At 34.4% G+C, this 20,994-nt stretch overlaps 4 protein-coding genes across 5 annotated transcripts; 3 read left to right on the top strand and 1 right to left on the bottom strand.

The window, feature by feature from the left end:
- Positions 1–7,544: 7,544 nt before the first annotated feature.
- LOC120776909 (RING finger protein vilya) lies at positions 7,545–9,991 on the top strand (the record flags this gene model as incomplete). Its single annotated transcript, XM_040107980.1, is given in 5 exon segments — positions 7,545–7,564; positions 7,629–7,662; positions 7,665–8,048; positions 8,206–8,357; positions 9,970–9,991. Coding segments are annotated over 5 exon segments (612 nt in total), but the record flags the coding sequence as incomplete, so codon positions are not given.
- Positions 9,992–10,621: 630 nt separating this feature from the next.
- Positions 10,622–13,403, top strand: LOC120778780. Of its 2 annotated transcripts, none has more exons than XM_040110764.1 (5): positions 10,622–10,892; positions 11,689–11,765; positions 11,887–12,234; positions 12,416–12,670; positions 12,735–13,403. In XM_040110764.1, the coding sequence occupies exons 2-5, from the start codon at positions 11,743–11,745 to the stop codon at positions 13,000–13,002; spliced, it is 894 nt and encodes a 297-aa protein (XP_039966698.1). In that variant the 5' UTR covers positions 10,622–10,892; positions 11,689–11,742; the 3' UTR covers positions 13,003–13,403. The 2 variants fall into 2 exon arrangements, with proteins under 2 accessions (XP_039966698.1, XP_039966697.1); XM_040110763.1 differs by having other exon boundaries at positions 10,622–10,947.
- Positions 13,404–14,890: 1,487 nt separating this feature from the next.
- On the top strand, positions 14,891–19,088 carry LOC120777027 (RNA polymerase-associated protein CTR9 homolog). Its single transcript, XM_040108139.1, has 9 exons — positions 14,891–14,990; positions 15,055–15,153; positions 15,222–16,154; positions 16,212–16,846; positions 16,903–17,113; positions 17,174–17,512; positions 17,737–17,855; positions 17,928–18,265; positions 18,350–19,088. Exons 1-9 carry the CDS (start codon positions 14,949–14,951, stop codon positions 18,982–18,984), a joined length of 3,351 nt encoding a protein of 1,116 aa, XP_039964073.1. The 5' UTR covers positions 14,891–14,948; the 3' UTR covers positions 18,985–19,088.
- LOC120777029 (lipid droplet-associated hydrolase) lies at positions 19,085–20,294 on the bottom strand. Its single transcript, XM_040108140.1, has 2 exons — positions 20,041–20,294; positions 19,085–19,984 (listed from the first exon to the last, which is right to left on the bottom strand). Exons 1-2 carry the CDS (start codon positions 20,255–20,257, stop codon positions 19,251–19,253), a joined length of 951 nt encoding a protein of 316 aa, XP_039964074.1. The 5' UTR covers positions 20,258–20,294; the 3' UTR covers positions 19,085–19,250.
- Between the last annotated feature and the right edge of the window lie 700 nt (positions 20,295–20,994).

The following is a 20,994-nucleotide window of genomic DNA, read 5'->3' as shown; positions in this document are numbered from 1 at the left end:
CGGTAACTATAATAACATAACATATTAAGGTGATTCATTATTTTTTGGCAGACCGTAATATTACGTATGTAACATTAAAATGGAATTTAATATCAACATATTCAAAATAAATTTATAAATTTATGCACAGTTTAGGGGCGAAGGAAGCCGTGAAAATTAATTTTTTAATCGTCTTAATTTTACCGATATATAGAAAAATATGCAGGATGGAGCCATGTGTAGAAGTTCACGCATGTGAGGAAAGTTCCCATTCTCTTGGAATTAGCCTGAAACGACTTCTCGTCTTAGACCAAGTATCACTGGGTAGCCAAAAAACATCCGTTTGGAGGCGAACTAAAGTGAGAAGGCGAATCAGAGTTATGCGCAGTGCTTGGGACCACCACGTAAAAAAACACCCCCAACAAAAAGGCCACAACAGCCACGGATGAGAGACGACCACTGCAAACATATGAAGGATTACGATTAAGAGTGTGCACCTGGAATGTCCAGTCCATTAATTGAAATGTGCCGCCACCCAGCTGGTTGATGTCCTCGTAAGAGTTAAGGCTGACATCACCGATGTCCAAGAAGTGCGATGGACGGGACAATGACTTAGGCGAGTAGGCATTTACTACAGTGTTCATATAAAGGAGCAAATTCGGTGTACGATTCGTGGTGGGCGAGAGACTCCGTCGCCGAATCCTGGTATTCACCCCTCTGGATGAACGTCTAGCCCCAAAGCGCTTCTAAGCCTCAAGAGAACCTCCAGAATAGCAATTTCCCGTCTGAAGAACAACAATGTGGCGTGCTATTTAAATACGTTGGCGAAGAACTGATAAGGAGCATGCATCAGCTTCTTTGTAGAATACGGTCGGACGAAAGTATGCCCGAAGATTAGAATTTAAGGGTGCTCTACCCAATTCACAAAAAGGGAGACCCCACAATCAGCGCCAACTACTGTGGGATAAGCCTCCTCAACATCGCATATAAGGTTCTATCGAATGTGAAGGGGACTCTCTATCGTGCGACTTCTTCAATATAAATAAGCAAATGGATTTGGTAGTGAACGAAGGCCAGACGAAATATCTCTTGTCATCAAACAAATAGTCGTTGCATTCGCGACTAGGCTCTTACGTCTATGTTGACAGTCATAACTTAGATCGTCTATCTTGCAACTAGCTCTAACACTTCTTCAACGGCGAATGCCATAGTCACTGAAACGATGAGCTATAAAAGATATACGAAAACATTGACATAATTCAGCGAATTAAGAGACAGCGGCTGCGCTGGCTAGATCATGTCGTCCGAATGGATGAAAACACTCCAGCTATGAAAGTATTCGACGCAGTACCCGCCGGGGGAAGCAGAGGAAGAGGAAGGCCGCCGTTGGAAAGACCAGGTGGAGAAGGACCTGGCTACACTTGGAATCTCCTACTGGCGCCAAACAGCGAAAAGGAAGAACGACTGGCGCGCTGTTATAAACTCGGCTATAACCGCATAAGCGGTGTCTACGCCAATAAAGAAGGAGAAATCCGTATTTACAGTGTCTTTTTTAGGAAACAAAAAACTGATTCATGCAATGGCAGTCTTTGGCCGTGCTTTAAAAAAAATAACCCTGATCTACTCTGGTGACCTTCGAACTCGCATCAAAAAGTTAACTTAAAAAAATCCGAAAAAAAAATCATTAATGAAAAAACGACTTTCCATTTACCGATTTGTTATCTTCGCGTCAAAATAAGTCGATTACAAAAAAAACTATACATTTACCAAAATTATAACTTTTTATACACAATAAATAATATACATAAATATATAAATAAATATTTATAAACAATAAATAATATATATAAATATATTTATTTTTTTTTATTTATTTTATAAAAGCTTACATAATAATACAATTATTATACAAACTTAAGAAAAATACGCAGCACTAGCATCATGGGCTATCGGCCGACTGGTTATGTTATATGCGTCGAAGAAGGTCGCTGTCTTTCAAAAAGTTGTAGATTTTCGAAATGTTGTTGCTTGAGGGATCCATCAATAAAATTATTGGATCAGTATTATTGAAGTTTGACAGTCTATGAGTTTGAAGTGCTGGACAATGTTGCAGAAGATGCAATAGATTTAAATCTGAATCACAAAATGGGCATTGGTTGATCTGAGTGCCATTTAGTATGTGAGCGTGTGTGATAATGGAGTGGCCAATGCGAAGTCTGATATATGGAATGATATAATTAGATGAAAGCGATGACGGAAAGGATGGTTTGATACGATTTGAATTTATTCTAGAGTAGTGGTGTCTGTAATTCATCCAATCAAGCGCCAATTTAGTGGATCTTTGTTGAATAATAAGCCGTTTTATATCACTCTTAACAAACAAGGCAGATGTAGTTGTTGGAGTGATGCACACCTCCTTAGCCACCGAGTCCGCAAAAGTATTTCCAATGATTCCAGAGTGACCGGGTATCCAGATTATTTTTAGTCTATGTGCTAACGAAAACAACAGCGATCTAATGCCAATAATGACGTCATTGTAGTTACTGCGGTTTTTTAAAGCTTGAAAACACGATAGACTATCTGTACAGATGATGAATTTACCAAGGTTTTGTTGGGCATACTGGACAGCTTTGAGAATACCCGTAGCTTCAGCGGTAAAAATTGAACAAAATGGAAATAATAAACCATACGATATTCTTTGTTGGTTATCATCAACTACAGCAAAAGATGTATGCGACGATTTGGAGCCATCAGTATATATAAACTGCCAACCAAAAGATTTGAAGTGCGCAGATAATTCCAAAAATCGAGATTTATACACAGTGCTTGGAGTGATGGATTTGCGAAGAAAAGTAAGATCACTAATGAAAGAAGATTCATTTACTTTCCACGGTGGAATATATTTACTGCAAGGCAGCAATATTTTAAGCGGCAACTCATTGGTTTTAGCAAACAAAGCACTTTTAAAAATAGAAGACGGTATTTTAGGAGACCTTTTTCTGCAAAGTGATGATTGAAAGTCCTTTTTATAGTAAAGTTCGTGCTGAGTATGAGTTTTGAATAAAGCTTATTTAAGCTATCTTCCACTGCATCTTTTAGAGAAGGTAGGCCAGCTTCCGTCAGTATGTTTTTAATTGGCGATGTTGGAAACACTCGAAGAGAACAACGAACTGAAGAATGATAGGGCGCAGCAAGCATTTTTAGATGATTCTTAGAATGATGTCCATAAATTTCCAAGCCATAATTAATTACAGATGAGATGAGGGCTTTAGTGACGTTGACCAGTAAAGCCGAGCCGATGAGTGAGCGCTTACATGAGAGGTATTTAATAATATTTAAATTAACAAAAAGTCTTTTTCTTATATACTGACAATGTTTCTTAAATGTATACTTAGAGTCTAATACAATACCAAGGAACTTAATACTATCTGTACACAAAATGTTTGTATTATCAAATGTGAGCGTTGGGATAGTACATTGATGTTTTTTACAAATATGAAAAAGTTTCGATTTAGGAAAAGATATTGATGTGCCTGAAGTAGAGGACCAACGAGAAAGACGCAATAAAATTTCAGAGAAAGTAATTGTTACTGAAGTCAAATTTGAAGTTTTTGAGAATAAAATTAAATCATCAGCATAAATCTGATGCCGGATAGTAACAAAATCTGATAGAATGGTACTGATTTCATCAAATGCAATAGTAAATAGGATCACCGAGAGCGGTGACCCTTGTGGGGTACCATTATCTAATGGTAGAACAGAGGATGAAACATTGGATATGATAACACTTAATTTACGGTTGGATAGGAAAGATTTGACAAAGTTAAAAATACGAGAACCCACTCTCCACCTACTAAGCTGTCTTAACACTACATGAATCCCAATCCTGTCAAATGCTTTTAGGAAATCTAAAGAAAGAATAGAAACATGATTTTTGTGGGACAGAGTATCAGAGATAAAGTGATCAAGGTGCAGGAGAGCATCCAACGTACCCTGCCCCCTCTTGAACGCAACTTGGTTGTGCGAAATGAGATTATTAGATTGAGCATACCAGGCGAGTCTAGTAGCAATAATCTTTTCAATCAATTTACCAAGGCAAGGAAGAAGGGAAATGGGACGATAACTGCTGACCACACCAGGAGGTTTACCAGGTTTTAAAATAGGAATAATCGCGCTAGTCTTCCAGAGGACAGGGTAGTTGCCACTGAGAAAAATACTATTGTAAAGTTTGACTAGACGGGATATAAGGAATGGAGGAAGGTGCTTGATGATAAGGTAAGAGATTTTATCAATGCCAGGAGTTTTGCCCTTGACTGACGAGAGGGCTAAATTAAAATCAAGTTCAGATATATCGGCATCTAAATATTCAGCTGATTGAGATAAGGTGGAAGGAGGAAGGTAAGGAGAGCAAAGAGAAGAAAGTTTACTAGAGGAAAAATCAGAAGAGAAATTGGAGTCCAAAGAAATATTGGAAAAGTGGGTGGCAAACTCTAAGGCTATATCTTTGGGATATAGTAGAGTGCCCCGAGGAGTATTTAAATAAGTGATAGGAGAAGCAGGTGATAAACCAGCCAGTCTTTTCATATCAGTCCAGATTTTTCTAGAATCCGAAGAAGAAGTGATATTATTCGTAAATTCTTGGAAACAATGAACCTTAGCAGCCTTAGCTTTATGGCGAAAAAGTGCATTGGATTTTTTGTAAGCTATTAAGTTTGCACTAGAACGTAAACGTTTAAATTGATGCCATGCGATCTGCTTTCAGATTTCTTAGTGCAGAAAGCTCATTATTCCACCAAAGAGGAGCAAGCTTGACTGGTTTAGAAGAAGAAAGGAAAAGAATAGTTAGTAAGCAGAACGTATAATTTTTTGGATTCTAGAAGCCTCTTGATTTATATTGGAAGAAAAGGGGAAATAACGTGAATGCGAAAAACAGGCTTCTTCAAACCTATCCCAATCAGCCGAATCAGTTTTAAACCGAATCCTGGGCTTAAAAAATGAATGAGGGCGAGAAGTAGATATTTTGGAAAGGATGGGAAAATGATCACTGCCATGGAGATCATCAATACAACACCAGGATATTTTTGAGGAGAGGGAGGCAGAAATTATATGGAAAGATCAATATTAGTGAAGGTAGAGTGAGTGGAAAAATGGGTGGGGGAACCATCATTTAAAACAATGCAGTTGGATCTTAGTAAGGCATCCTCAATGCTACGTCCCTTGGAGTTAGCCGAAGCAGAGCCCCCCAAAGGGGACTCCAAGCATTGAAGTCACCACACAAGATAAAAGGATTTGAACCGGAAGGAATAAGATTTAAAAATTCAGTAGTAGAAAATGATTGATCAGGAGGGGAATAAGCACAGATGATTGAAATTTTATAGGGGGCGAGGATCTCAATAGCTACAGAAGAAAAAATTGAAAGGGGTAAGGGAAGTAATACGTGAGGTAGATTTCTTTTAACTAGGATGGCAACTCCCTGCTTGTTGGTGGTGTTATGTGGGAGATTAATAAAATATCCCACATAAGCCCTAGGGGTAAAAGCTGAGGCATTATAAGATAGGTGAGTTTCATTCAACAGGATAATAGATGGATTGTACGATCTCATAAGTAACTCTAAGTTAATATAATTATTAACATAACCGTTAATGTTCCATTGAAGAAGTGTAATCATATCATATGTAAACTTATAAAAGAAAAAAGTTAAGCTATGAATATTTTATTTAAACTAAATGTCTTCATTGTAAGAAGGAAAATTGGGTAATGCAAGAGGATCTTATGAGCAGGAGAGGGTGGGGGAGGGTGTGATAGGACAGGAGGAAAGGATATTGAGAGGAGAGTCAGAGATGGATAAAGGGGAAAAGAGAGGGGAAGGAGAAGTGACAGAAGAGGAGGTAGGATGGGTTGGAAGGGATTGTTTAGATGAATTGATGTCTGTAGTTGTTGTTATATTAGTTTTGGTAGGATTGTTGGATTTGTTATTAGGTGTTGTTTCATTATTGATTTGATTAGTATTGTTAGAAATTTTAGCTATAGAGGCAAAAGAGTTTGCATTAGAAGTTGTATGAGAAAATTGAATTTTATACTTGGTAACAGCTTCACGCATACTACATTTATAAATAGTTTTAATTTTTAATATTTCTTTGGATTGTTGATATTTAGGGCAAGTATTAGATGATGCCGGGTGGTCGCCCGAGCAATTTGCACACATTATTCTCTTACATTCAGTAGGTGGGGTATGATCGGAAGGGAGGTTGCATGAGACACAAGAAGGTGAATTACGGCAGTATTTTGCTGTGTGGCCAATTAATTGACATTGCTTACAACGCATAGGATTAGGGTAATACGGACGGACAGTGAGGTTCCTCCAGGCAACATCAATTCTTTCAGGAAGTTTGTATTTATCAAAAGTTAATAAAACTACACCCGTAGGATTACGGGAGCCGTCAGCAATTCGTGAAAACTTATGTACAGCAGAAACACCCTGCTCCTTAAGACCATCAACAATATCTTCTTCTGATAAGTTATTCAGGAATGGGGCGTATATGGTGCCTTTAACCGTATTCAAAGTATTATGAAGCTTGACATTGATATGACCTCCGCCAGGTAAAATTTTTGCAGAAAGAAATTTGCTAGCTGTTTTGTTGTTATTTACAAAGAGCAGTAGGCTACCATCACGTAGCTCAGTAACTTTACTTACTTCCTTACTGATTGCTTGAATACCTTTATACGTAGCGAAGCATGATAACGAATTAAGTGGCTTGTTGTCGTCCAGCGATGACATGACCAAAAATTTTGGATCATCCGTGTTTGAGACTGGTAATTCTGGAAATTGGTCTAACGGGATCGGATTTGGTTTTTTTCTTTTCTTTTTCATTATTGGAGATAATAGGGAAAACCTATTATCCCCTAATTTGGTGGCCCCAGGGGCCATAGTAAACGCGAATTTTAGTTTAACAAATTAAGAAATTAAGTGATTAAAAAGATATAAAACGATAAAAAAATTAATTCACAAGCAAAGCACGAGCGTAATATAAACGCAGAACAAACCGTTATACCGTTTTAACAAACTCAATAAGCACAGAGCGAAAAGCAACCGGTTACGATGACAGTTCGACGGTGAATGATATAAATATATAAATTCAGTTAATATTTCATATAAAAGAAATGTTTAAATTTGGTTAATATCTCGGAAGATGATTATTGTACAACATTTTGCTTCTGTTTGCTTTCCATAGCAACGAAAACTTTATTATAATAACGTCCTTTTTTGAGTACGTTCTCAAAAACTTTTTTTTTATCAATAAAATTAAAAGTCTGCAGCAAATTGAAGCCAAATTCTATTGTAAAGCATTATAACCGAAATCATACTTTAACAACGAAGCGAAGAAAGTCAAGGATATACCAGAAAAAAGTCTCTGTTGCTTAGCAATGCGTAAAAAGATGAGAGTTGTCCAATATTTTGCTCGCCAAATAATCATACAAAAGAATATATCGAACTTTGCTGCCAAAGCGAAAGTCTGAAGCAAAGCGAATCCAAAGTTGTATGTGAATCAGGCATTAAAGTAAAAATGCACAGATCAACTGTGATGTTTATCTTGTGAAAACTGAGCTTAACATTCGTTAACGGACATAATTTATACAAACAGTTATAGAACCAGTTACATCTTTAAATTTGAATTACTGAAATAAAAACTATGGAAAGAGAATCGTTCGAGGATCTTAATACAAATTCAAATTTAAAATTGCCAAAAGATGTGGGTTTATATTGGATACACTGCAACCGTTGCTTAGAATTATATATACGAAAGCGAAGGAGAATATTCTTGCTCTCTTGTAATCATATGATATGCGAAAAATGTGCAACAACGCTCGCTATTAATAATATAAATGTGTCCAGTGAAGTAAATTGTCCAATTTGTAATAAAACACAGCGTTATCGAGTATTATGCAACGTTATGCCAGCACATGCAAAGGAGCTTTTAAATCCTGAACCATGGCGTGAACCAAATGAACGCATCTTGAGTTTTCAGGCAAAACAGCGAGAAAGTTTTAAAAAAGGAATGTTTCGTAAAGTATGTCACCGAATAATTACTAATCCTCTATTTAATGTAAATTCTTAATTTATTATTTGTTATTTTTTTTATCATAATAATGTTGAGCTTTAATGAAATGTTTTTTATGATAGTACTCATACCAAAATACATTTATATTTATTTATTTAATTTTCAGCGAACTGAAATGGAAAGAGTTAAAAGAAAGTGTAATGCTTTGGAGATTAACTCAAAGCAGAAATACGAAAAATACGAGCAGCTGCGATATGAGCGTAAACAATTGGAAAGGGAGGTACTTAAAATAAAGAAATTTGAATTGCAGCCTAACAGGTTTGTAACATATAATATAAACAATTAAAGTAAGTTAGTAAGTAAGGAGTTTGTAATAATCAGAGTGGTGAATTTTTTAATAAAAAAAAATGGATAATCAAAATGGTGGAACTCGAAGTACGCAAACGTGAAAAAATGTAAATTTTAAAACAATTTATCTTTTTATTAATTATTTATTAATTTTTAATTGTAAGTTTGGTATTATTTTTTCGGTATTTACGGTTTAAAATTAAAAACAATTTTTTAATGCGATTTCTTTAATTAATTTTTGTTTTAATCCGGTTTGTGGTAGTAAAATAATTTTTGATTAAGATTTTTGGGATTAGAAAAAGAATTTAATTCAAAAAGTAATTTGATTATATGCACGAAAACTTCAATGTGTTTGTTCCATTTGTTAATTTATGTGTGGATTTAATTTCAAGTCAAACGGACAGGAAAAATTTTCATCACCTTATGATTTCAAGTATACTTTATCGTTGCATATCACGTATACATATACATATGTATCCAACACTGTTATTTATATAATGATTTCACCTTAGAAAGCAAATTCGCTTTTATCAAAGTAAAACGGATTTATATTATTTTGACGATTTGTTGTGTCAGACAGTGTACGAGGTGTGTTCAAAAATTAACGGATTATTTGTCCCATTAAAGTGGTTCCATGGGCTTCCTAGAGCAAAAAATTTCTACTTTCAATATTTTTTTTCACATAAAAAATGAAATATTGTATCAAACTTTTTTTTATTTTACAAAGATTTTGTGCAATTTTCAATGAAAAATATTCAAAACTCGGCTACGATGTCATCGCCGGCAGTTTCTCGAAAAAAGTGCTTCCGAGTTGACAGCAGAGCTTCTTACAGGATTATTAAAAGTAAAAAGAATAAAATACGTGTTTTAATTAAGACCATAAACTAGGTATTGGACGAAAGAAAAACAAAAAAAGTGTGTGTTTTTGCGCGCACATTTTGATAAAAAAAATACAAGACCTGTGTAAAATTTCATCAAGATCGGTTGAGCATAATTAGTCCCTATTCGATTTTATGCACTTATGCCAGCGCTTCTTAAACTCGATTTTTGTGATAGCCTTTAATGCTTCAGCGGTGCGCTTTCAATGTCATCTTTGCTCGTAACACGACGGCCCTTCAAGGTTCTTTTTATTTTTGAATACAGGAAAAAGGCACACTGAGCCTTGTCGGGTGAATGTGGAGCCTGGAATATTGGTTTTGGTTCACGAACAAATTCTTTGATCCATTTCTTTTAGCAAAACAAAGTAAGCAACGAATACAGCTAAAATTGTATTGTATTTTAGGGGTATTTATATCACCATAATAAAAAAATTGATGATCGGACTCTCCAACCCCACATATTTTTAATTTTTAAATTTCCGTTGTTTTTTGAACACACACACGTTCACACCATTGCAATCGAGGTCACGTTTGCTGCTTAAATCTTTTGTGTATGAGAACACGTTTCAAGATAGTAGTTTCAAAAATAATGAAAATAATTGCAATATGTAAATTCTGAATTACTTTTCATATATTTTTTGTTGCAAGTAAACATTAAAGATAAATCTTATTTTATTCCACTTTTATTTCTTTTTGAATTTCAGTAAATATTTTCAAGCAACAGAAGGAGATATGTCTACCAATGGTATGTTCAATCTTAATACCTTTACCGGAGTTAAGCGAGCAAACACTAATACACATCCCCGTATAGGTAGTCATAATGTATCAGACACAGCGCTAAATAAATCATTTTCATTAAATATATTTTAAAAAAATTCCTATGAAATGTTATTAAAAATATGGAATATTAAGACTCCCATTTTAGGTGCAGGTAATATTTTCCACATTAAAGGTAATTGAGTTATATCAATGTTTTTTTTTGTTTTTAGCAACTAAATAGCAAATCCAATTCTGAAGTGAATCGAAGAGGTGTCATATTATTGGCATTATTGGAGTTTTACTACGAAGGGCTTATTCCACATAACAATCAAAACATTTTAGTTCTTAAACTTATATTAGTAAAATTACGTTTCAAAGACTGTAAGAGATATAAATGTAAAATAAAGATTTTTCATAGCGATTAATTTAGGTTTCTTATGATAAAGTTAAACAAAGCGCAACAAATAACCGGTTACTTTTAGCAATAATAAGTTAAGGCTTAGAGCTTGGGATTATTAAGTTTGGCGTACAAAACTGGTTTCCAAATGCATTTTATGTTTAAAGCTAAAAGCGCCGTCTTTCTGCTTGATGATATTAGAGTTGACGCTGAACGCGTAGGTTCTTATAACCTGGCAATAATAAAAAGCTTTCGGTTATAGAAATAAGAAAATGGAGAATAGTTAGTTTGTTGATACATATACAGCGAACAAAGTAGACATAAGATTTGCGAAAATATTTTCTGCTACTTTTAGGAGTGTTTTAAAATATATAAAACATAAATAAATAAGTTTAAAATCGACTGAAATTCTAGGTGTAAGGTGTTCAAACCGAGATTTCAATATTTAACCTTGATGGCGAGTTGAAATCTGTGAGTGTTTACTTTAGTTTACAAGTGTTTGTTGGTGCTATTTTAAAATTATTACGTAAGTATACCATATAAAAAGGAACTATTCATATATTTTGTATATACTACATGCAAACATGCAAAAACACGTAGGTGGGGGCGTATGTGCGAAAGATTTATTTTCCGCCTATATTTAAAACATTTTAGATTGATTAATTTGGCATAAAGTTTTCACTGAACCTTTGTCAGTTTGGAAGTGTATAACTCATATAGTTATTCATATGCATGTATGAACACATGTTAAACAGCTATTTTATGCGTATTTTCATACTTATGTATGTATATATGTATGTATGGGGTATATACATATAGATAAGTGGGCAGACAATGCATTTGCTTTGCTTACATTTATATTGCATATAATACTCTATTTGTATCCTGTTACTATTTTTTTAATATACATACATATGTATATACGATTTAAATTATTAAAAATTAAAATTCATTTCAAAAGGTAAAATCCACTTGCAAATTCCTCTGTCGTTATTAAAATACATACATACAGATAAACGTATAAAATTATGTATGACTGCTTCCTCATGCATTGTTTCTTGCGATTTTCATACCCACGTATGAATATGTCATCTACGAATATATTTTTAGTTTCACACATGTACATATGTATGTTTAGTTTTTGAAGTTATTTGCAGGTTTAACACCTGCTTCCTTGATTACTTCTTTAAGATTGATTGCTAATTATATAGTAAATCTGACTATAAACTTTTACTAACACACGTATGAATAAAAAATGTCCTTCCAGGTCCTTGCTACATTCATGCGGCACAACTAAAATAAGGAAATATACACAGACATAATGCACGAGAGACGAGTTGAGAAGTAAGTGCGACATATAATTTTTAGTTTTTCCAATTGAATTTTCATTAATATACCATAGGTAATTTGTATATCTCCTGATACATAAAAAGTTAAATCGATTAAATTATCTGTACTCCTTTAGAATTAAAGGTGGCCATTATGTTGCAACACACAGTCAACCCGTGCGATACCCTGCATATACGCATTCTAATCGCGCTTACTCTACTGATGGTGAAGAATCACATAATGCAGCATCGGCGGCGGGATATACAGTTACACAAGAATATCCATACAGTTCTGCGCGCAAAACAAATTTATATCAAAACCAGCAAAGTCCACCAGAAGAGAGTAGTGCAATTTATAATCAAAAATGGTCAAATGGATCACCGCAAGCCCGCGCATTTTCTACTCTTACTTATGACCAAGGGGGTGATGTAAGCAGTGAAATTTATGTGACTAGTGCTGCTTATAAAGAACCTTCAGAAATAAGGTGAATATAAAATAGTAAATAGAGTAATTTATAAAACTAATAAAGCTTTGTTGCTCCTAGACAAAATAATCTGCGTACAAATGAACTTTATTTATGAATAATTACTTTAGAAATATACCAATAGGAATCTTATAATTTTTTGTTTCTGTGTTTATTTGTTTCCTTTTTATTCCATCAACAGTCGGTATAGTCATCGACCACAATCTCGTGCGGCATCACATAGTGTTTACTCGATGGCAAGCACGGCAAAGACGGGACCAAGTGTTCATTCAACAACGAAAAGAGGCGTAAAAATAGATGCGATGTCAGCGCCAAACCCTTTTTGCCCTAATATAAAAGGAGTTTGCTGTCTTATGTTGCTTTTGAATCTGGGCTTGATTCTCGTTACCTTGGGTTTTGTGATTGTTGTGCAATTTTATGATCCTTTATATGTGTGGTATGCATTTGATAGTTTCATTAATTTTTCATTTTCTTTATTATACCTCAATTTCTTTTTGTAGGATACTTGGGATTATATTTTTAATTTTTGGATTCCTCACTCTCATTGGGTGCATGATATATTGCGTGCATGTTTGCAGAGACGCCAAAACACCTTCTCAAGTGCGTAATGAAAATCTTTACTGGACAAGACATTGGCAAAATAACATCGGTTATATACCTACCAAAGAGATTTCTTACAAAGGGAACAAATATGACGGTTATTCAGACCATTATTCGATAAGCAAAGTTAGTGGAAAATACTCAGATCGCGGTAGCAATCATTATTAAAAATGCGGATATATTATAAAGGTGTTCATGATTACGAAACTAATATTAATATTCGATTAATTTAATCAGTTGTGAATTATTAAAATATACACCCATAGTTACAGTTGAAAGTGAAATGCATTTTAAAGTTAGTGGGGTACATTAAAAAAAAACTTGTATATCTACAATTTCCAATATTAAAAAGGATCTAATTTTATTTTTAACTATGGGTCAATGAATTATATTTAAACCATACTCAAATGTATTAAAACAGGACCAACTTGTGTTATAAGTTGGACTTTAACGTTGTTGTACTTACAGTTAATAAGTTTTCACACCTATGTATTTTATCTATATACTTTATTTAAATACATATATACAAAATATAAAACACTTATTAACACAGCACGATATACATATAAGCACTTGTTATGAATATTAGGGTCGTTGTGATTGGTATTAATTAACTGGACAATGTAATATGTTAAATCAAAGGAATCCAAAAGCCTTCATACAGAATGAAAACATCTAAGGATTTTCAAAATTTTCATTATTAGGAAGATAAGCGTGATGATACATGTCATGTATTAAAGTTTTATTAGTCTTATATATCTTAGCCATACCTCGATAAACTACATATGTAGACTAGTTTCATTAACTCAAATTAAAAGAGCTTATCCTTTTTTACTTTTTCGGCACATTCACTTTAATATGTCAATGGCTGTCAATTTCACACCCACTGACACACAGCCCTATTACAATTGTTCATGATTTTCTTCTTATAATAATAACGTTGTTTTTATTATTGTGGTTTAGATTCGTCCTCTGTCGACGAACAAAAACCAAACTCTATAAGTTACTCATTATTCCCGTCCTGCAGAGGCGTGGACGATAACAACATTTGATGAGTCGACGTTACGAGTTTTCGCGAGAAAGGTTCTGCGAAAGATTTATAGTCCTTTGCGCGTTGGCCACGCGAATATCTCATTTGAAGGAACGATGAGCTGTATGATATACATATGTACATATGTATGTATATGACGACATTGACATGGTTTAGCGAATTAAGAGACTGCGGTTGCGCCGGCTAGGTCATGTCGTACGTATGGACGAAAACACTCCAGCTCTGAAAGTATTGGAAAGACCAGTTGGAGAATGACCTGGCTTCGCTTGGTATTTTCAATTAGCGGCACATTGTGAAAGAAGATACGACTGGCGCGCTGTTGTTAACTCGGCTATTATCGCGTAAGCGGTGTCTACGCCAGTAAAGTAGTAGAAGTTTATATTCGTATGTCAATTACTTCAAACATTAGTGGGTTTTAGAGATTCAGATGATCATCATTCACTGCCTTATATTCGTCCTTGGAAAATATTTGTTTAATGATTTGCATACTTTCGAAGTCATTTTTCTATAATCCAAGAGCTGCTTACTTTAAAAAACAAACGTGTTGCGGTGTGTAACCCAACTAAAACGTAAGAAGAAGTCTACTCTCTTAACAGCTCTACAAGATGAAAAATTCGAAAAGAAAATTTGCTAGACTAAAATACAATTTTTATTTTATTCAATTATCTTAATTTGAGTTTACGATATTTCCCCTAGTATGTATTCAGAATGTATTGAATTAAATAAATAATAATAACAAGTTAATAACATATATTATAACATACATGTTATGTATGTAGCGGTCATTTTAAATTCATTTTCTCATAATGCGTGTCTATATTTATATTTATAAGTTGTCAAAAGTTTATTCAACTCGGGAGCTTACGAATTCACCACAAAAAATGTCACATTTCACATTCCCCTGTCAGAATTTTAATTTTTGTACCGTTTGGTACGCAGCCTTAGCTTAAGTAAACTAGTCGATAGTTTTTATAATCGATATATTGCTCTCAACGTTAACCAGCATTGGCGAAGTAATTAGTTTTTTGTTTTGGTTGCTGCGTTTTCAAGATTATTAAAAACCATGTCAGCGCCTATTGAAATTCCATTGCGGGATACTGACGAGGTAATATAACAGTATGCATTTTATTGTATTGTAGATATGAATATTTTTCTCTTAATGCTATCAGGTTATTGAGGTTCATCCGGATCAGTTACCAGAATGTCAGGAAGTACTAGCTATTTTACGCCAAGAGCGTTCCCAGTTAAATACCTGGGTGAACGTGGCGGTAAGTTTTTATATATAAATTATTCTTTAAATGTATACATATATTCTAATATCATAATTTATTTGTAGCTGGCGTACTACAAGGAGAAAAAAACAGCAGACTTCATAAGGCTTTTGGAAACGGCTAGAACTGAAGGGAATACCGATTATCGTGACATGGAGAAAGATCAAATGCGTGCATATGATATGTTGGCTGCACATTACGTACAGGAAGCAAATCGGGAAAAATCGAAAGAGAAAAAGCGAGAGTTATTTATGAAGGCCACAAACTTGTACACAACTGCTGACAAAATTATTATGTACGATCAAAATCATTTGTTGGGTAGAGCCTATTTCTGCTTGTTAGAAGGCGATAAAATGGAACAAGCAGACGCCCAATTTAATTTCGTACTCAATCAATCGCCTGCAAATATTCCATCGCTTTTGGGCAAAGCATGCATCGCCTTCAATAAAAAGGACTATAGAGGAGCTTTAGCTTTTTATAAAAAAGCACTACGTACAAATCCGAATTGTCCGGCGAACGTTCGTATGGGCATGGGTCATTGTTTCCTTAAAATGAACAATCAAGAAAAAGCTAAACAGGCATTTGAAAGAGCACTTGAACTCGATTCTAATTGTGTTGGGGCTTTAATTGGGTTGGCAATATTAAAACTTAATTTGCATGAACCCGACTCAAACAAATTAGGTGTCCAAATGCTATCGCGAGCTTATACTATTGATTCTACAAGCCCTATGGTATTGAATCATTTAGCAAACCACTTTTTCTTCAAAAAAGACTACCAAAAAGTTCAACATTTGGCATTGCATGCTTTTCATAACACCGAAAATGAAGCGATGCGTGCCGAGAGTTGCTACCAATTAGCACGCAGTTTTCATGCGCAGTGTGATTATGATCAAGCGTTTCAATACTACTATCAATCAACCCAAATCGCACCTGCTAATTTTGTATTACCTCATTATGGTCTTGGACAGATGTATATATATCGCGGTGATACTGAAAATGTAAGAAATACTCTTTTAATAACCATTAAAATATAGTTAAATTTATTTATTTTTTAGGCTGCTCAATGTTTTGAAAAGGTGTTGAAAATACAACCAGGAAACTATGAAACAATGAAGATTTTGGGCTCTCTTTATGCAAACTCAAATTCACAAGCAAAACGTGACATGGCAAAGTCACATTTAAAGAAGGTTACTGAACAGTTTCCTGATGACGTAGAAGCTTGGATAGAGCTAGCCCAAATTTTAGAACAAAATGATCTTCAAGCTTCTCTAAACGCCTACGCTACAGCATCGAATATTCTAACTGAAAAGGTTAAAGTAGAATTACCGGCAGAAATATTAAATAATGTCGCCGCTCTACATTATCGAATTGGCAACTTAGCTATAGCAAAACAAAAGTTAAACGAAGCAATACAAAGAGCTAGAGTGGAAGCAGATAGCTCGAATGCAGATAAACAATATTACGATTCCATATCAGTGACAATGACCTATAATTTAGCTCGTCTCAATGAAGCTATGTGCAGCTTTGACATAGCCGATAAATTGTTTAAAGATATATTAAAAGAACATCCTAATTATATTGACTGCTACTTACGATTGGGATGTATGGCTCGTGACAAAGGTCTCATTTTCGTAGCATCTGATTTCTTTAAGGACGCATTAAATATCAATAACGACAACCCCGATGCAAGGTAATTGGGTTAATATTAATTTATATTTGATGATAATTATCGTAAATGTTATTTAGGTCTTTGTTAGGAAATTTGCATTTGGCAAAAATGCAATTTGCTTTGGGCCAAAAAAATTTTGAAACAATCTTGAAAAATCCTACAACTGCTACGGATGCATACTCGTTGATTGCACTAGGAAATTTTTCATTGCAAACACTTCATCAGCCGATCAGAGACAAGGACAAGGAACGAAAACATCAGGAGAAAGCTTTGTCTATATATAAACAGGTATCGTACTAACATAGTATATCACACCGTTTACATCAGTTATAAATTTTTAAATGACAGGTTTTGCGCAATGATCCTCGAAATATTTGGGCTTCTAATGGCATCGGCGCTGTATTGGCCCATAAAGGATGTGTTATAGAAGCACGAGATATATTCGCACAGGTTCGAGAGGCAACGGCTGACTTCTCAGATGTTTGGTTAAATATTGCTCATATATATGTTGAGCAGAAGCAATACATCAGTGCAATACAAATGTACGAGAACTGTATGAAAAAATTCTACAAACATCATAATGTCGAAGTGATGCAGTATTTGGCACGTGCATACTTGCGTGCAGGTAAACTCAAAGAAGCAAAAACTGTCCTGCTAAAAGCGAGAAGAGTTGCGCCACAAGATACGGTAAGATAATCAACACAACACGACGAGCTGAGTCGATTCAGTTGTGTTCGTCTGTCTGTAAACATATATAAAGATCTATTATACCCTTTCATGCTATGAGAAATGCACCTGTGAAGGGTATTATAGTTTCGGTGCAGCCGAATAATAATTTCGTAATGTAGAAATACTTTGAGTAATATAAGCCATTTTTAATATTATTTAATTTGTTAAACTCAAATTTACAGGTATTACTTTTCAACATTGCTGTGGTACTGCAACGTTTGGCTATGGCTATCCTTAAAGACGAAAAGTCAACTCTTGATGTAGTGTTACAAGCTGTTCATGAATTGGAATTAGCGCAAAGGTATTGTGAAGCTTTCCCTATCAGGTTCATGTGAAAAAATTGCTAATCAGAACATTTTTTTGAAATTCGAAGATATTTTCAATACCTCTCGATTTGTGGTGATAAAACACGTTTCAATATTGAGATTGCTGGCATTGAGGCCAATCAGTGTCAGGATCTATTGTCTCAAGCCCAATATCATGTTTCCCGAGCTCGTCGTATCGATGAGGAAGAAAAGGCTTTGCGTCGCAAGCAGGAAGAAGAACGATTGGCCTTTAAGACGAAACAAGAAGAAGAACGTAAACGTCGAGAAGAAGAACAAAAGATGTCCCGAGAACAAATGCTTGTGAAACGCCAGGAATATGTTGAGAAAACGAAGGGTATATTGATTATTTCGGAAAATCCGCCTCAATCCAAAGAGCGCAAGAAAGGTACAGTCAAATTTATATAATATATAAAAATAATTTGCATATTTATTTGCATTTATTATATATCATTTACATTTAACAATGGAGGTGGTCGTCCGCGCAAAGATGGCTATGTTTCCGATTCTGGTAGTGATGTTGGAGAAGTTGATGGTGCTGAACGTTCTAAGAAGAAACCCAAGGAACGTAAAAAGGGTGCTGGTAGGAAGAGAAAATCGGCACAAGACAAATATGATAGTGACAGTGATGGTGAAATTCAACCTAGAGAAAAGAATCAGAAAAAGAAGAAGGCTAAAGAAGTAAAGGAATCGAAAGAAAAGTTGTCAGCCAAGCAACGACTAAAAATTGTTTCGAAAGCTACGATATCAACGAGTGAATCAGATAGCGATGCTGGTGGACGCAAGCGAAAGCATGTTGCTAACAGAGATCAAAGTGACAGCGACAGTGAAGGTAGTGTTGAGACCAAGCGCGTGCGTCGTATATCAAGATCACCGTCAGAACAACGTTCTCATAGTGAAAGTCGATCTCGTTCCGGTTCCCGATCTAGATCACGTTCTGGTAGTGAATCTGAAAGACGGTCGCGTTCAAAGTCAAGCTCAAGATCTAGATCGCCTTCAAAGTCGAGATCTGCTTCGCGCTCACCTTCTTCTTCACCCGAACGTACAAAGAACAAGTCTTCAGTTAAGTCTCATTCACGCAGTCCATCGGTTTCAGAATCTGAATAAAATATTACATTTTTTTTTGTTTTAATATATGTAGCTATGTATTAATTCAACCAAAATACCACTAAAAATATATATATATAAATCATCCTCAGCTAAAATGTTAATAACATTTGTTTCATTTAATATATGTAATTATTAGTCGGATTTAATCCGATAATGATAGTTATCGACATCTATATATATGTATGTATGAAAAAAAATTTCTAATTACATATACATATATTATTAATTTTATGGCAAAGAAAAAATTATGGAAAGCTATGCATTCATTTCAATATTTCTGAATGTTGCTTAATCATTTTACCTACTATTCGGGACATTGACTCCGAGTTTCTCAATACAAATGCATGATCTATAGACTCTTTATCTAATTCAGCATCAATTTTGGGATATTTTCTGCATATTTCATTATAATACTCGACTGGTACCCAACCATCCGTCGTACCATAATACATCTTTAACAATGGTAAATGTTTCTCCATCAAACTTTGATCTAAATCACGTACCCGTACCATTTCATCTTTTGCTAAAAATATTACTTTTTCCATCACAGGAGCCTTCGAGTATTCTAAAGCGGTTTCAATAAACGACTTCGGTATGTTTAAGAGCCAGAAATATATTTGTACTCCACAAATTTGAAGATATTTTGGTAACCGATTAAACAATGGAATTACAAATCCTAGAACTGTGTATAGTGGAATCCCAATTTTGGTGAAATTCCAACCGTTTGATGAGTCAATCATACGCTCTATTGTTGGAAATAGAAGGTAACATTTTTTAACCAGCTGCCGAATATCCTGAAATTCTAACAAATTCATCACCATCCATGCTCCAATTGAATGACCAATTAAATGAATTTTTGTATTGCGTGGCACAAAACGTTGAATAAATTCCTTTTTATGATTTAACTGTCCATTCAGATCAAATATTTTTTCATTTCCTTTAAGGCAAGGAACTTCCGTTTTGCAATCCTTTGAAGGTTCTTCGTGTCCTAGGTGACCTTTAAAAACGAAAACAGCAATTGAAAAAAATCAATTTAAAAACTGCGAATTTTACCAATTATCCAAACCGGAATTTTTTCACCCAATTGCTCATACAATAAGTGCAGGAATTCGGTATAAAAGCCAACTAAGCCGGGATTACCTGGAATACATATCACAATCTCGGGCACATTATCCATAGGCTCTTCTATCCAACGTCCCCAAGTAATTACGTGGGTAGGCCCACCAGAGATTTTGATAAAACCTTCCTTCATCTTCCTAAAATCATTCATTAAATTGTTTAATAAGCGATATGCAAAGATTAAGCCACATTTTATCGAATGTACTTATCGATATATCGAAATTTTAATGAAAACTCTCTCGGACGTGGCAATATGGAAAACTATTGGAAATATCGAATATGTCTGGATTGAAAGATCTCCCTCATCGCAAAAGTTTTCGTATATAATAAAAGTATTAACTATATTAAAAATATATTTTAAATAAACCATGATTTTCTGGATTATTAGAATTCGAAAAGGCAATAATAGAGATTACTTTAAACAATTTCTTTTTTAATACCAGTTAATAAATCCGGTAGTTTTATCATTATTTAAATTATTTACGTAATTATCTAAGTATATATACAGCAGATATCCGTTATCATTATTGGTTTCACATTTAAGTCGGGTTCGCACAAGCACATACATTTAAAGCTTTTTAAAAATTAGTAAAATTAGTTAAACTTCTGAGCTTTCAAAGAAAACAATATGTACTTAATTTTTTTTATATACATATCTATATATAAATAAATGTATACCATAAATGAAATTTGATTTAAAATATACATACATATTTCAATAAAAAGTTTTAAATATTATACTAAAGTTAAAACTGCGTCGATACCGATTGTGTAATTGATTTAAAATGGCGCGAAAAAATATTTGAAAAGCACTCAAAGCGGTTTTCCTCCCTTCTACAGAATGTATACCATTTGTTAAACTAGGACATAAGTATGTACATACGTGAA

The sequence above is a fragment of the Bactrocera tryoni genome, chromosome 5 (genome assembly GCF_016617805.1).
Source record: "Bactrocera tryoni isolate S06 chromosome 5, CSIRO_BtryS06_freeze2, whole genome shotgun sequence".
NCBI classification, from domain to species: domain Eukaryota; kingdom Metazoa; phylum Arthropoda; class Insecta; order Diptera; family Tephritidae; genus Bactrocera; species Bactrocera tryoni.
Note: the sequence above shows the minus strand (reverse complement) of the source record. Positions and strands in the feature narration are given on the sequence as shown.